General features: G+C 44.3%; 1 protein-coding gene across 1 annotated transcript in view; it reads right to left on the bottom strand.

Moving 5' to 3' along the window:
• Nucleotides 1-10,258: 10,258 nt before the first annotated feature.
• Nucleotides 10,259-15,231, bottom strand: part of LOC149360928 (putative chitinase 10) — an 85,600-nt gene continuing 80,627 nt past the window's right edge. The window contains exon 10 of the mRNA XM_089569422.1: nucleotides 10,259-10,432. Within this exon, the coding sequence (XP_089425548.1) occupies nucleotides 10,259-10,432 (174 nt within the window). The remainder of the gene's footprint in view (nucleotides 10,433-15,231) is intronic.

The raw sequence follows: 15,231 nt of genomic DNA, 5'->3' as shown, positions 1-15,231 counted from the left end.
CGGGCTTCGGGAAAGGGCCAAGCGAGTCCATGCCGATCTGCTGAAAGGGCCTTGAGAGGGGTTCAACGGGGTTCAGAAATCCTGCTGGTCGGGCTGGAGGGGTCTTTCGTCGCTGACAATCTCGGCAGGTTTTCACATATTGTGCGACATCGGCAGACAGTCGGGGCCAGTAATGTTTGTCATGAATGTGGTGGAGGGTGCGAGAAAATCCGAGATGTCCAGCTGTCGGCTCGTCGTATGAAGCCTGAAGAACTTCTCCGCGCAGACTTGTAGGTAAAACAAGGAGGTAGGCTGTTTTGTTCGCTGCAAAGTTTTTCTTCACAACGACATCATTCTTTAAACAGAACGAAGCCAATCCTGGCTGGAATGAGGCGGGGGGTGAAGAAACCCTGCCTTCCAGGTACTCAATGAGGCATTTCAGGTCGGGGTCCGAGCGTTGCTGTTGTGCAAAAGAGTTGGAGCTGATGGGTATCAGGAAGGCGTCCTCATCGTCGTGCGGCGGTGGTGCACCTACAAGGGCTCGTGACAGGCAGTCGGCGTCAGAGTGCTTGCGTCCGGACTTTTAAACGACGGTGATGTCAAACTCCTGGGAGCGCAGGCTACATCGAGTGAGGCGGCCGGAGGTGGCCTTCAAACTGGCAAGCCAGCACAGTGCATGGAGATCGCTGACCACCTTGAATGGTCGTCCGTACAGGTGAGGGCAGAATTTCGACGTAGCCCAGATGATGGCAAGGCACTCCTCAGTTGTCGAATAATTAGCCTCGGCTTTGAACAGGGAACGGTTAGCGTATGCGAGGACCTTCTCCACTCCGTCAGTTTTCTGAAAGAGTACAGCGCCTAGGCCCACCCTACTTGTGTCGGCATGAATTTGTGTCGGCGTTTTCATCAAAGTGCGCGAGGATCCGTGGTGACTGTAAAAGATAGATAGATAGATAGATAGATAGATAGATAGATAGATAGATAGATAGATAGATAGATAGATAGATAGATAGATAGATAGATAGATAGATAGATAGATAGATAGATAGATAGATAGATAGATAGATAGATTAGATAGATAGATAGATAGATAGATAGATAGATAGATAGATAGATAGATAGATAGATAGATAGATAGATAGATAGATAGATAGATAGATAGATAGATAGATAGATAGATAGATAGATAGATAGATAGATAGATAGATAGATAGATAGATAGATAGATAGATAGATAGATAGATAGATAGATAGATAGATAGATAGATAGATAGATAGATAGATAGATAGATAGATAGATAGATAGATAGATAGATAGATAGATAGATAGATAGATAGATAGATAGATAGATAGATAGATAGATAGATAGATAGATAGATAGATAGATAGATAGATAGATAGATAGATAGATAGATAGATAGATAGATAGATAGATAGATAGATAGATAGATAGATAGATAGATAGATAGATAGATAGATAGATAGATAGATAGATAGATAGATAGATAGATAGATAGATAGATAGATAGATAGATAGATAGATAGATAGATAGATAGATAGATAGATAGATAGATAGATAGATAGATAGATAGATAGATAGATAGATAGATAGATAGATAGATAGATAGATAGATAGATAGATAGATAGATAGATAGATAGATAGATAGATAGATAGATAGATAGATAGATAGATAGATAGATAGATAGATAGATAGATAGATAGATAGATAGATAGATAGATAGATAGATAGATAGATAGATAGATAGATAGATAGATAGATAGATAGATAGATAGATAGATAGATAGATAGATAGATAGATAGATAGATAGATAGATAGATAGATAGATAGATAGATAGATAGATAGATAGATAGATAGATAGATAGATAGATAGATAGATAGATAGATAGATAGATAGATAGATAGATAGATAGATAGATAGATAGATAGATAGATAGATAGATAGATAGATAGATAGATAGATAGATAGATAGATAGATAGATAGATAGATAGATAGATAGATAGATAGATAGATAGATAGATAGATAGATAGATAGATAGATAGATAGATAGATAGATAGATAGATAGATAGATAGATAGATAGATAGATAGATAGATAGATAGATAGATAGATAGATAGATAGATAGATAGATAGATAGATAGATAGATAGATAGATAGATAGATAGATAGATAGATAGATAGATAGATAGATAGATAGATAGATAGATAGATAGATAGACAGATAGACAGACAGACAGACAGACAGACAGACAGACAGACAGACAGACAGACAGACAGACAGACAGACAGACAGACAGACAGACAGACAGACAGATAGACAGATAGATAGATAGATAGATAGATAGATAGATAGATAGATAGATAGATAGATAGATAGATAGATAGATAGATAGATAGATAGATAGATAGATAGATAGATAGATAGATAGATAGATAGATAGATAGATAGATAGATAGATAGATAGATAGATAGATAGATAGATCTTTATTTAGACAACAAGGTCTCGGATACAGGGGCAAAAGGCAGATGCACTCTGCCTGACGGGGGCCAAGCACCCGACACAATGCTCAGGACAAGCGGCAAAAGAAGCAAGAGCTTCATACACTCTCATTACAAAAACAAAAAATAATTATACAAGGTAAAAGTAGGAGGAAGATGCATACTTTTGCAATGACATAATTAAAGTAAATATTTACAAGGCACATCACAACAAGAAAAACACGAGAATTCACAGAGTTAACGGAAAAACAGGGGCATCAAGAATTTCTGTGTGAACAACCCTTTAATCATTCGGGCGAGAAAGGAGGTAAGCTTTAGCATTTCTTTTGAAGGACTTTTGGGAAACAGATTTCTGAATAATTTCTATGGCCTGTGTATGTTTATTTAGAAGACTGGGAATTAAATATGAAAGCATTTCGGTTCCATAGTTAGTCCTTACGAATGGTAGTCTGTAACTGACGTGTCTTAATTTATAAGGCGCGTCACTACTAGAGTTTAATTGAACATATTTAGTGGGATGATGTTTGAAATCGTTGATGTTTGAAAAGACGCTGATGTTCTTTGACCGCTTGCAGTGCGGCGCTTCCCATTTAACTGGCCCGTCTTCCTTTGTCAGGTGGGTCAGTGGCTCGGCGATGCGCGAAAAGTTCTCGAGAAATGGTCGGCAATACGCGCACTGTCCGAGGAATCTGGGCACAGCTTTCTTATCGGCCGGTGGTGGAAACGTTGCTATAGCATCTGTTTTGTGCGGGTCTGGGCGTACTTCGTCCTTGCTAACGATGTGGCCGAGAAACAGCAGCTTTTCATAGGCAAAGCGGCTCTTCTCTCTCTCTCTCTCTCTCACACACACACACACACACACACACGCGCGCGCGCGCGCGCACGCACGCACGCACGCACGCACACACACACACACACACACACACGCACACACACACACACGCACACACACACACACACGCACACACACACACACGCACACACACACACACACATACACACACACACACACACACACACGCACGCACGCAGTCCACGTCTTTGTCATAGCGCAATGGGCGCCAACTACCGTGACCACTGGCCGTGGCCAATGGCGAAAACTTAGTTATAGGCCAGAGGGCGAGGACAGTTGCTTTCCAGCATCGTTAAAATTTTGTTTACAACGGTTACATGACCAATCTAGCTTCTGAATTTGCTCCCACTTTTTGGGATATGGCCCCAGTGCTGCACAATCTTCGATCATTTCATCGCACCACACACGACATGCTCCATAGAGCATGCACTTCACTACGAAAGCCGCATATAATGCCTTTGTTGCACTGCAGAAATTACCGCAATCACCTTGTCCCAGCCGCAAGCTATCATGGCGAGCGCAAGAAGCCTCCATTACCCAGTAGGAATACATTTCTTAAAGGGTAACAGCAACTAAAGGTAAGCCAAGTTTCGCTAACATCAGAACCTGTACTCCTTGTGCTGCATAGATTTGTTAATTTGGCTAAATAGGTCATGCTAACCACAAGGCATAGAAAAAGTAAATATTTTCATTGTTATTCCTTAATTTCATTTATTTATACTGTCAGCCCAGATCACGGGCTATAACAGGAGGTTTTTGTAGTCAGGAATAGAAATTCACAGTTAGTCTCAGGCAACAGCTCTTGCCGCCGCAACAACACAAAAACGCGATTAAGGCGTCTACTGACCCAGGCAGCAAATTATGCGCGCTTCCTTTTATTAATTAAAATGACCGGAACGCGAAACGTCAATCCTAATGAACACAGTGAACGCCGAACGGACAACAGCGACGGCGATGCCTCGAAACGGGTCAAAAAAGCGACCGCCGTAGACAAATACAAAAATTCAGGGGCACTTTGTTGACCTAAAGTTCAGGGAGGCCAAAGCTTTAAGCGCAGTGCTGCTGCTTGTGTCATTGATGTGTGGTTAAGATGTTAAGCTTCGCCTATAGGAGTGGAACACGACAGCGTCTTGCAATGCTGCCAGGGAGTCCACAGAACGCCATCGCCCGTTCGGCTCTACGCCTTGCTCGACTGCAAATTGGTTTTTGAGGAAAGTAAATGTGTCTCTCCCGCATACCTCAGTGGACACCTGAACCTCGCCATAAGAGAAGGGAGGAAGATGGGAGTGAACGAAGACGCCGTATTCGCTAGACGCGCCTTTGTTCACTCCAAACCGTTGAGCTAGCATGGCGCAATGGTTAGCGTGCTCGTCCCGTACTCCGGAGACCCTGGTTCGATTCCCCAACTCGAGCAATTTACTACTCCGTTTTATTAAGGCGAAAGCCTTTAATGCCTCATCGTTGTAAGCAGCAGTTGTCGACAGAAAATGTCACGCTTTTCAATTGGTCGAAACGGCCGTGACGTCACAGTGCGCGAATTTCAAACGGGGCCAATTGTACTTTGCCTAGTAACCATGCAACCAATTGAAGGGATCGTATAGTGATGCTCCAAGTAAGTGGGACTGAGCTTAGTTAAATGCTTACTTAACCAATTAGCCTAATTAACCTTTCTAGTCAGACCAGATAAACAAATAAAAACGAGTAGGAAATTCGTCGAGCTCGGGAATCGAACCCCGGTCTTCGGCGTGCGAGACGAGCATGCTATCCACTCCGCCATGCCAGCTCGATGGTTTGGAATGAACTAAGGCGCGTCTAGTGAATACGGTGTCTTCGCTCACTCTCATCCTCCTCCCTTCCCTTCCGGCGAGGTTTAGGTGTCCACCAAGATATGAGAGAGATACATTTCCTTTCCTCAAAAACTAATTTACCGACGAGCGAGGCGTAGAACCGAATGCGCGATGGCGTTCTATGGACTCCCTGGCAGCGTTGCAAGACGCTGTCGCGTTCCACTCTTAGAGGCGAAGCTTAACATCTTAACCACACATCAGTGACCACACTTCAGGTAAAAAAAGTGCCCCCTTGAATTTTGACGGGTGTCCACCGAGATATGTGAGACAGTTCTTCCTCAAATATAATTTTCATTTCCTTCATTACGGGCCCTCTTTGTCTTCTTTCACTCCCACTTCCTCCCTTCCTCTACGGTGCTGTTCAGGTGTCCACCGAGATGACACAATTTCTGCGCCATTTCCTTTCCTCAAAAAGCGTTGCGTTCAAAAGGCAAGGCATCGCGCCGAACAGGTGGTGGCGTTCCGTGGACTCCCTGCCAGCGCTACAACACGCTGCCGCGTTCCACACCTAAAGGCGAAGGTTAAGCGTCATTAATAAGCACTTAATTGGTATTCAGGCATTACATCAGTAATTTACCATTAATTACTGATTTGTCATCACTTAGTAATTAGTACTCAATTATATGTGACGCCACCAGTTCCACTGAAGCAGTCAAAGTGGTGCGGAAAACGCTTTCGCCTCTACGCACTTTAGACAGCCAAAGTGCCCCCTGATTTTTTTTGACTTATGTGGTCTAACTAGAAAGGTTAATTAGCTCATTGGTCTTTGCCATTGTTTAATGCTGTGCATCATGTGCTGTCATTCACCTGTAAAGTGATGGAACTCTCTAGAATGTTCGACACAATGTCTACAAAACGTATAGAAACGTCTAGCTAATAGTGATGGTTAATGATAGTTAAGTATGACTTGCACATCTCGTATTACTAGTTGATGTATGGTTAGTGATAGTTAACGTGACCTTAACTCGTACATTGATTAATTAATGTTAGTTAAGGTACTAGAGCAGTGCACAGTCCCGCATGCCACTACTTAACTACTACTAATTACCAATTAGGCATTTTGTGTTTAAGTAGAATGAAAAAATTCAGGGGGCACTTTGTTGACCTCCTAAAGTGCGATCAGGCGAAAGCCTTAGGCGCGATGTTGCTGCTTGTGTCACTGATGTGTGGTTAAGACGTTAAGCTTCGCCTCTAAGAGTGGCACGAGACAGCGTCTTGCAACGCTGACAAGGAGTCCACAGAACGTCATCGCCCGTTCGGCTCTATGCCTTGCTGGTCGGTAAATTGGTTTTTGAGGAAAGGAAATGTGTCTGTCTCGCATATCTCGGTGTACACCTGAACCTCGCCATAACGGGAAGGGAGGAAGATGGGAGTAAACGAAGACACCGTATTCACTAGACGCTCCTTTGTTAATTCCAAACCACTGAGCTGGCATGGCGGAGTGTTTAGCGTGCTCGTCTCGCACTCCGGATTTCGATCCCGGCTGCGGCGGTTGAATTTCTTTGGAGGAGAAATTCTAGAGGCCCGTGTACTGTGCGATGTCAGTGCACGTTAAAGAACCCCAGATGGTCGAAATTTCCGGAGCCCTCCACTACGGCGTCTCTCATAGCCTTAGTCGCTTTGGGACGTTAAACCCCATAAACCAACCAACCAACCAACCAACGTACTCCGGAGACCCGGGTTTGATTCCCCAACTCGACGAATTTACTACTCGGTTTAGTTGTTTATCTGGTCTGACTAGAAAGGTTAATTACGCTAATTCGTGATAACTAAACTCAGTCCCACTTACTTGCAACATCACTGTACCATCGCTTTAGTTGGTGGTAGTACATCTTGCAGTACATCTTGCCGCTACCCTCGTGGCCACCCACTGGTAACTAATATAAACACTGAGGCTGTAGAAAAATGCTCGAGCCATAAGTTGCTGCCTCTGTTCTGCTAACAAAGGGAGAATATGCATCGAATTAGATTTGATTCTCTCTTCCAGATTGTTTTCTTGGGCTCACCTGATGCTTCAACTACTACGGATTCGAAGTGGAAGAGGAATGAATATCGGTTGCGCTGGGCAACAGAATGCAAGAGCGCCACGCCACAGCCATGAAGGAGACCCAGGTGACAAACGACCGCATCCTATCGAGATCATGGAAGACTTCACGGGAGGTTTACGCGTTTACCCTTGTGCGGATGCGGCTTTCAGCAACGGCGGAGTCGGCTCGAAGTGCTTGCGCTAGCCGAAGTGCCTAGTGACTCGATGCACTGGTGTGTCTGTTGCGTTTGTGCCGCTACACTTGCTGAAAGTGTTTGTATATACAGGTGCACTCTATAATTATAAACATTTTGTAGATATTTTCTGTACACTCTCTGCAGACGCGATTGCCATCCTTTAGAACTTTCCTTTTGTCTATAGACAATCCATAAACGATCTATGCAATAAAGTATACAACGCCCTAAATTTCCCTTCAGCTATAGAAATCATATACACAAACTAGAGACTAAACTCTATAACAGCTTTAATTTCAGTGTGTCTGTAGACAGTCTCTAGATTACCTTTAGAGCACAATCTACAATAATTTCAATTTCTACTTGTGTACAGGCAATGTATAACAATATAACAACTGCGATTTCCTTTTCTCTGTAGTGAGTATACAGACTGCCTCTACACAAATTTTTTTTTGCTGATCGAGGTCTGTAGATACTCCATAGACTTGATGACAATGTGCCACAGCCCCTTTGTGCCATCAGATCACATGCACTTAAGACAGAGGTTTTGCATTCCTAGAACGATAGCGTCCACTCGCTTCCACGTAAGCAGAAGGATAAGTAAGTGGGTTCCCTGCAAAATGTTCGGCCAGTGGTTAAAGACATAAAAATGATGATTTACTATCACATGCAATAAAAAATCTACCTTATGTTAGCCAATCTTATTCGTTCAGTCGCACTGCATGATGATACTTATTGACTTCTGGCGGCAGAACTTTTTAACAGCGCGGGAAAGGTAGTAACATCTTTACAACCATTTTTGACGTAACTGGAAGTGTCTAGCACAGCATTCTAGGTCGCAGCTGAAAACGTGCTCTATTCTTCGTGTCCAAAGGTTGAACAAGATGAGTATCCAGCAATGCGTGGAGACAGCAACTGTGCATCGGGATAACGGAACAATGGCTGGAGTCCTCCACCTCAATCCCTATTTCGGGAAAATAAAAAAAAATATTATGAGAGGGCAGTGCAACGTGCTCCAGTGTATTGCTTTAAGAATCCTTGACAGGCTCCTTTTTGTTACATCGGCACGTATATAGTGCGTACATGTAAAGAGTATTTAATGCTAGCTGATAAATTGAGCAAATGCTTAAGTTAGGGTTCCCGCAAATGGTACTGCATAGCATCGGAACCCTCTCCCTGAAAGGAATCGCTCGAGACTCCAATATTTCATGAACGATCTCCTTTATAGAGAGAGAAAGAGAGAAAGATGAACAGAAAGGCAGGGAGGTTAACTAGGCGACGCCTAGTATGTTAACCTATACGCTGGAAGGAGAACGGAGGCAGAGATAACAAGGTGAGATGGCCATCATTCAGGGATATGCCCGTACATTACACAAACAGAAGATTTATTGAAGGACGGAAGGGTATATATACGAAAACATAACACAAAGAAGTAAGAAGACAGAGTGAAAAGGGTCGTGAAAATCAAACACTATGTCACATGGGAAGTGATGTATGCTAATTCTTTGTTGTTAAGTGTCACGGAAGGATTGCTGACGCATTCGTCCCCTTACCTGTGGATGAAATGCGCTTCCATTATTTCGCGCGTGAGCTTATCTTTTTAGCGGAACAGAACTTCGGTTTTCTTGTACTCAGGTACGCACTTGCACTTTTTGCAGAGGAACTTTCTGCGCGGAAGCCCGCCATTTTATTCCGATTTTCTTTCTTGCTCCCTTTCATGTTGGCATTTACACTTTTCACAATGAGCGGCAACGTGGCTAAGAGGGTCATTTTTTCTTGTGTTTTCATGCTCCATGAGCCTTTTGTTTAAGCATCTGCCGGTCTGCCCGACGTAAACAGCACCGCAAACATGTGCAGAAAACGTGTTGTACCAAGTTCCCTTCTCTTGCGGTGTTGTTTACGTCGGGCAGACCGGCAGATGCTTAAAGAAAAGGCCCATGGAGCATGAAAACAAAAGAAAAAGTGACCCTTTTAGCCACGTTGCCGCTCATTGTGAAAAGTGCGAATGCCAACATGAAAGGAAGCAAGAAAGGAAATCGGAACAAAATGGCGGGCTTCCGCGCACCAAGTTCTGCTGCAAAAAGTGCAAGTGCGCACCTGAGTACAAGAAAACCGAAGTTCTGTTCCGCCATAAAACTAAGCTCACGCGCGAAATAATGGAAGCGCATTTCATCCGCAGGCAAGGGGACGAATGCATCAGCAATCCTTCCGTGACACTTAACAACAAGGAATTAGCATACATCACTTCCCATGCGACATAGTTCTCGATTTTCACGACCCTTTTCACTCTTTCTTCTTACTTCTTTGTGTTATGTTTTCGTATAAACACAGAAGCGTCTCAAAGACCAATGTACTGTGCGTAATTATTATCTACCACTCATATCTTTGCCTTGTGCATTCACGTGTAAAAGCACGGGGCGCAGCAATCACATATACAGCATTTTTTCGTTCCTTCTCATATACCTGCTGTTCGGAGCCCATGGCCCACTTACTAGCTGAGCACTCATACGAGTTGACCATCTACCGCGTAACAGTCGTAAGAAAAAAAGATAAATTAATATTTAATGTTGTAAATACATGATATCGCCGAGGTTAGCATGAACAGCGACGTTTTTATGGAGGTGAATCAAGCTAACCTCTCAGAAAAACCGCTTTCTCATGAAAGGTACTCTTAGGAAAAGTAGGAAAATAGAACTTCAGTCCAATATCTTCACGTGGAAAGTGTGGCTGTGGAAGGAAAAAGATCGCGAAAGGGGCGACTAGACAGTCTCATTTGTTAGGAGAAACCCAGTATAAAAAAAAAAACAAAGAGGTGGAGTAATGTTCGGAGTCACGCGGACGTAGTGGCAATTGTCCGTATTAGAGGCGACAATCCGGAGCCGCACTTCCCGCTGAAGTCTTCTAGGTCCATGTCGTACACCATAACCGGCGCCATGCCCATATCGTCCAAGTAAGCCTTCTTCAAGCGCCTCTGCCACGCAGCTGGGTCGGCAAGTGTTGCAACCTGTCGAGAGGCGGCAAAAAAATTACGAGGAACTTAAGCGGCTAAAATGCTGAAAGGCGAAAGCCTGAGAGCTGCATTCTGCTACGCGATTGTTTACTGCACATTTTGTTGGTGCATTAATTAACTGCCAATTAATGACGCTTAAGCTTCGCCTTTAGGAGTGGAACGCGACAGCGTGTTGTAGCGTTGCCACGGAGTCCAAGAAACGCCACCACCCGTTCGGCGCGATGCGTTGCCATTTGAACGCAACGCTTTTTGAGGAAAGAAAATGGGGCTGTAATTCTCTGTGATCTTGGTAGACACCTGAGCCGCACCGTACAGGAAGGGCGGAAGTGTGAGTGAATGAAGAAAGAGGGGCCTAATGAAGAAAATGAAAATTGTATTTGGTTTGGTTTGGTTTATGGGGTTTAACGTCCCAAAGCGACTAAGGCTATGAAATTACTCATTACCTGTCTCACATATCTCAGTAGACACTAGTCGAATATTGTATTTGATGAAATGAAGATGCGCAGTAACTGTCTCACATATTTCGGTGGACACCCGTCCAATTTCGTGCGCGGTGACGTCACGACAATTTGGACCAATCTGAAACGCGGACAAATACGCCTTGCTCGTTGGTAAATTGCTTTTTGAAGAAAGGAAATGTATCTGTCTCTCGTATCTCGGTGGACACCTAAACCTCGCCGTAACGAGAGGGGAGGAAGATGGGAGTGAACGAAGACACCGTATTCACTAGACGCACCTTTGTTCATTCCAAACCACCGAGCTGGCATGGCGGAGTGGTAGCGTGCTCGACTCGCACTCCGGAAACCGGGGTTCGATTCCCAAGCTCGGCCAATTTCTTACTTGGTTTTATTTATTTATCTGGTCTGACTAGAAAGGTTAATTAGACTAATTGCTTAAGCAATTAACTAAACTCAGTCAAACTTACTTGGAGCATCACTATACGATCCATTTAATTGGTTGCATGGTTAGTAGCCAAAGTACAATTGGCCCCGTTTGAAATTCGCGCACTGTGACGTCACGACCGTTTCGACCAATTGAAAAGCGTGACATTTCTGTCGACAGCTCCTGCTTACAACGATGATGCATTAAAGGCTTCCGCCTTAATATGGCTCACGTTACAAACTTGTCGAGTGCTGACTGCTCTAAAGAAAGATTCAAGCTCTCTCAGGACTGTTGTTTTTTCTCCACGCCGTACATAGTTCTCTCATTGCTAATGAAATGCATTTTGACATAAAGCAACTCAGAAAGCTCTATTACTCCTTTCATAACGATTGTGCGCTATTAATATGCATACACCATTTTAATTCATGATAGTAAGCTTGCTTGTTCAATTACTCACCATACTGTAGTCGGCTTAGGGAAACCCTCATCTTACGGCTCCTTCCAGACCATGCGAAAAAAATTCAGGGAGGAACTTCGTTGACCTAAAGTGCGGTGAGGCGAAAGCCTTAAGCGCAGTGTTGCTGCTTGTGTCACTGATGTGTGGTTATGATATTAAGCTTCGCCTGTAAAAGTGGAACGCGACAGCGTCTTGCAACGCTACCAGGGAGTCCACAGAACGCCATCGCCCATTCGGCTGTACGGCTTGCTCGACGGTAATTGGTTTTTGAGGAAAAGAAATGTATCCCTCTCTCGCATATCTGGGTGGACCCCTGAAGCTCGCCGTAAGAGAAGGGAGGAAGATGGTAGTGAACCAAAATGCCGTATTAGCTAGAGGCGCCTTTGTTCATTCCAAGCCATCGAGCTGGCATGGCGGAGTGGTTAGCCTGCTCGTCTCGCACTCCGGAGACCCTGGTTAGATTCCCAAAATCGACCAATTTCCTACTCGATTTTATTCATTTATGTGGTCTGAGTAGAAAGGTTAATTAGGCTAATTGGTCTTTACCATTGTTCTGATGCCATGCATCATGTCGTTTGACTCACCTGTCAAGTGATGGAACTCTCTAGAATGTTTGCCACAATGTCTATGAAACGTCTAGAAACGTTTTTTAAAGATGGTTGTTGATAGTTAAGGATGACTTGCACATTTCGTGATACTAGTTAATGTATTGTTAGTGATAGTTAACGTGGCCCTAACTAGTACACTGATTAATTAGTGCTAGTTAAGGTACAGGCGCATTGCAGTCCCACATGCCGCTTCTTAACTACTACTCATTACCAATTAGTCATTTAGTGACTAAGTATGTTCCGATGTCTTTCGATTGCACCCGATTCAGTATCGATTGGCTATTGTTAGCAAATGTGTCCGCGTTTCAGATACAGCCTTATATGGGCATATGCCAATCAATAGCCAATCGATACTGAATCGGGTGCAATCGAAAGACATCGGAACATAATATTTATTCACTAAATGACTAATTACCAATTAGTCATTTAGTGAATAAATATTATGTTCCGATGTCTTTCGATTGCACCCGATTCAGTATCGATTGGCTATTGATTGGCATATGCCCATATAAGGCATGTATCCGAAACGCGGACACATTTGCTAACAAGTCTTGGTCACGACAGCATGAGGCATTAAAGGCTGGTTGCTATGGTTTATGGGGTTTAACGTACCAAAGCAACTCAGGCTATGAGAGACACCGTAGTGAAGGGCTCCGGAAATTTCGACCACCTGGGGTTCTTTAACGCGCACTGACATCGCACAGTACACGGGCCTGTAGAATTTCGCCTCCATAGAAATTCGACCGCGGAGGCCGGGATCGAACCAGCGGCATTAAAGGCTTTCGCTATATGCGGATGACATAACAATATGGACGCATACAGGAAACGATGGGGAAATAGAATAAAATCTCCAACACGCGATCGATATTGTCCAGGATTATGCGGAATGGGCAGGACTAATATGCTCGCCAAACAAATCCGAACTTCTGGTGATCCGGGAGGCTAGCAAACGCGATACCAACGCAGGAGACATTCACGTACTGGTAAATGAGACTCCGGTAGCCAGAGTTGACCAAATCAGGGTCCTAGGACTTATAATACAGGACAATAGAAAGAACACAGAGACAATAAACAGGCTTAAATCCACAATTAACATGACAACCAGGCTCATAAGACGAATAGCTAACAAAAGACGGGGAGTCAAGGAGAAAGATCTCTGCCGAATGGTTCAGGCTTTCGTGATAAGCAGAATAGTTCACGCCGTTCCCTACCTCAAGCTAGGGCTGGCGGAACAGAACAAAATACATGGGATCATAAGGCAGGCATATAAAGAAGCATTGGGGCCGCCCCACTGCACTCCTACGGAAAGACTTCTTAAACTGGGGATCTACAACACCACCACAGAACTATGCGAGGCACATATATTTGCGCAATTAAGGAGGCTTGCGACCTCACCCCCGGGGAGAAAGATCCTGAGCAACCTAGAATTACATGATAGAATTCCGGAAAGAAACGCGCAGGCAAAATTACAGACCCAAGTTAGAAAATTACTCACTATTAAACCACTTCCAAAAAACATGCACCCTGCTTTTCACGAAGGCAGGAGGAGAGCCAGAGCAAAGGCCCTTGAAGCCAAGCTCGAAGGCTCGGAATACACAACCTATGTAGACGCGGCGGAATACGAAGGAGGCGACTCCTTTGTGGTCGTGGCCGTGAACGACTCGGGTGAAACATTAACGGCCGGTTCGGTCAAAACAAAAAACTCAGGGACAGCGGAGGACGCGGCTATTGCCATGGCAATGGCCAGCACCAAAGCAGTCACCATAATTAGCGACTCCAAGGTGGCTATCAACAATTTTGCGCGGGGTATGATCTCCCAGGAGGTAGAACGAATATTAAGACATAAAGACTGGGACCAAAGAGAGGTGGAACTAATATGGGTGCCGGCACACTCGGGGAACAGGGGAAACGAGTTGGCTCACAGTATAGCTCGAGGTTATGTCAGCCGAGCAGTGAGCCGGGTTGAGTCCCCAAATTTCACGAGAGATCCATTCATATCATTTCACGAATACACCAATCAGTTTAAACTGGAAAGGAGGATCTATCCGCCACCAGACAAAAAGCTCGACAAAAGCCAGGAGGTAACGTGGCGTCGGCTCCATGCGCGAGCCTTCTTTAGCCCGTCGAGGCTAGCACACATGTATCCAACACAGTACAACGCTACTTGCAAACAATGCGGCGAGATAGCCGGATATGACCACATTTTATGGAGCTGCAGAAAGGCGCCGCCACCGGCGGACCTACTACCAGTCCCTTCTCTAGAGCGGTGGGAGGCTATACTGGCCAGCTCAGACCCGTTGACGCAAGTCCGGGCCACTGAGTCGGCTCACAGGGTCGCCAAGAGCCATGGGCTCGAAGCCACCTAGTATAATGCCCACTAGGGCTCAGTGCTGACAATAAACGTTTTCCAATCCAAAAGGCTTTCTCCTTAATATTGAGGACTGGTACCCACCTGGCCACATTCTATAGCTTGTAGCGATCAATGCCAGCTTTATAGCCGAATTTCTGGTAAAAACACCTGTGTGATGACGGTTTGGTGGAGGTGAGCGAGCCCAAGGCGCTCGAAATTATTTTCAAGCCGAACCTCATACATACAAAACTGAAAGAAGCTGTGCAGCATGCTAATAAGTTCTACCCACATCTGCGCTGGAAACCGCAGGTTGCACTTTGGGTTGCTAGAAACTCTAATTACACCCTCCCAAAGATTTGTTCAGCTCAAATTTATCACGACAGATCTTTGCTGAGAGTTTATAGTTGGGTTACTAGGTGAAAAATCATGATGGAAGATATGTGCAGAGTCAGGACTTTCGTCTCAGTATTTTCATGTCTTCCCTGCGAGTTGTTTT

This window comes from Amblyomma mixtum, chromosome 2 (assembly GCF_055824585.1).
Source record: "Amblyomma mixtum isolate Tamu chromosome 2, ASM5582458v1, whole genome shotgun sequence".
In the NCBI taxonomy this organism is placed as follows: Eukaryota; Metazoa; Arthropoda; class Arachnida; order Ixodida; family Ixodidae; genus Amblyomma; species Amblyomma mixtum.
Note: the sequence above shows the minus strand (reverse complement) of the source record. Positions and strands in the feature narration are given on the sequence as shown.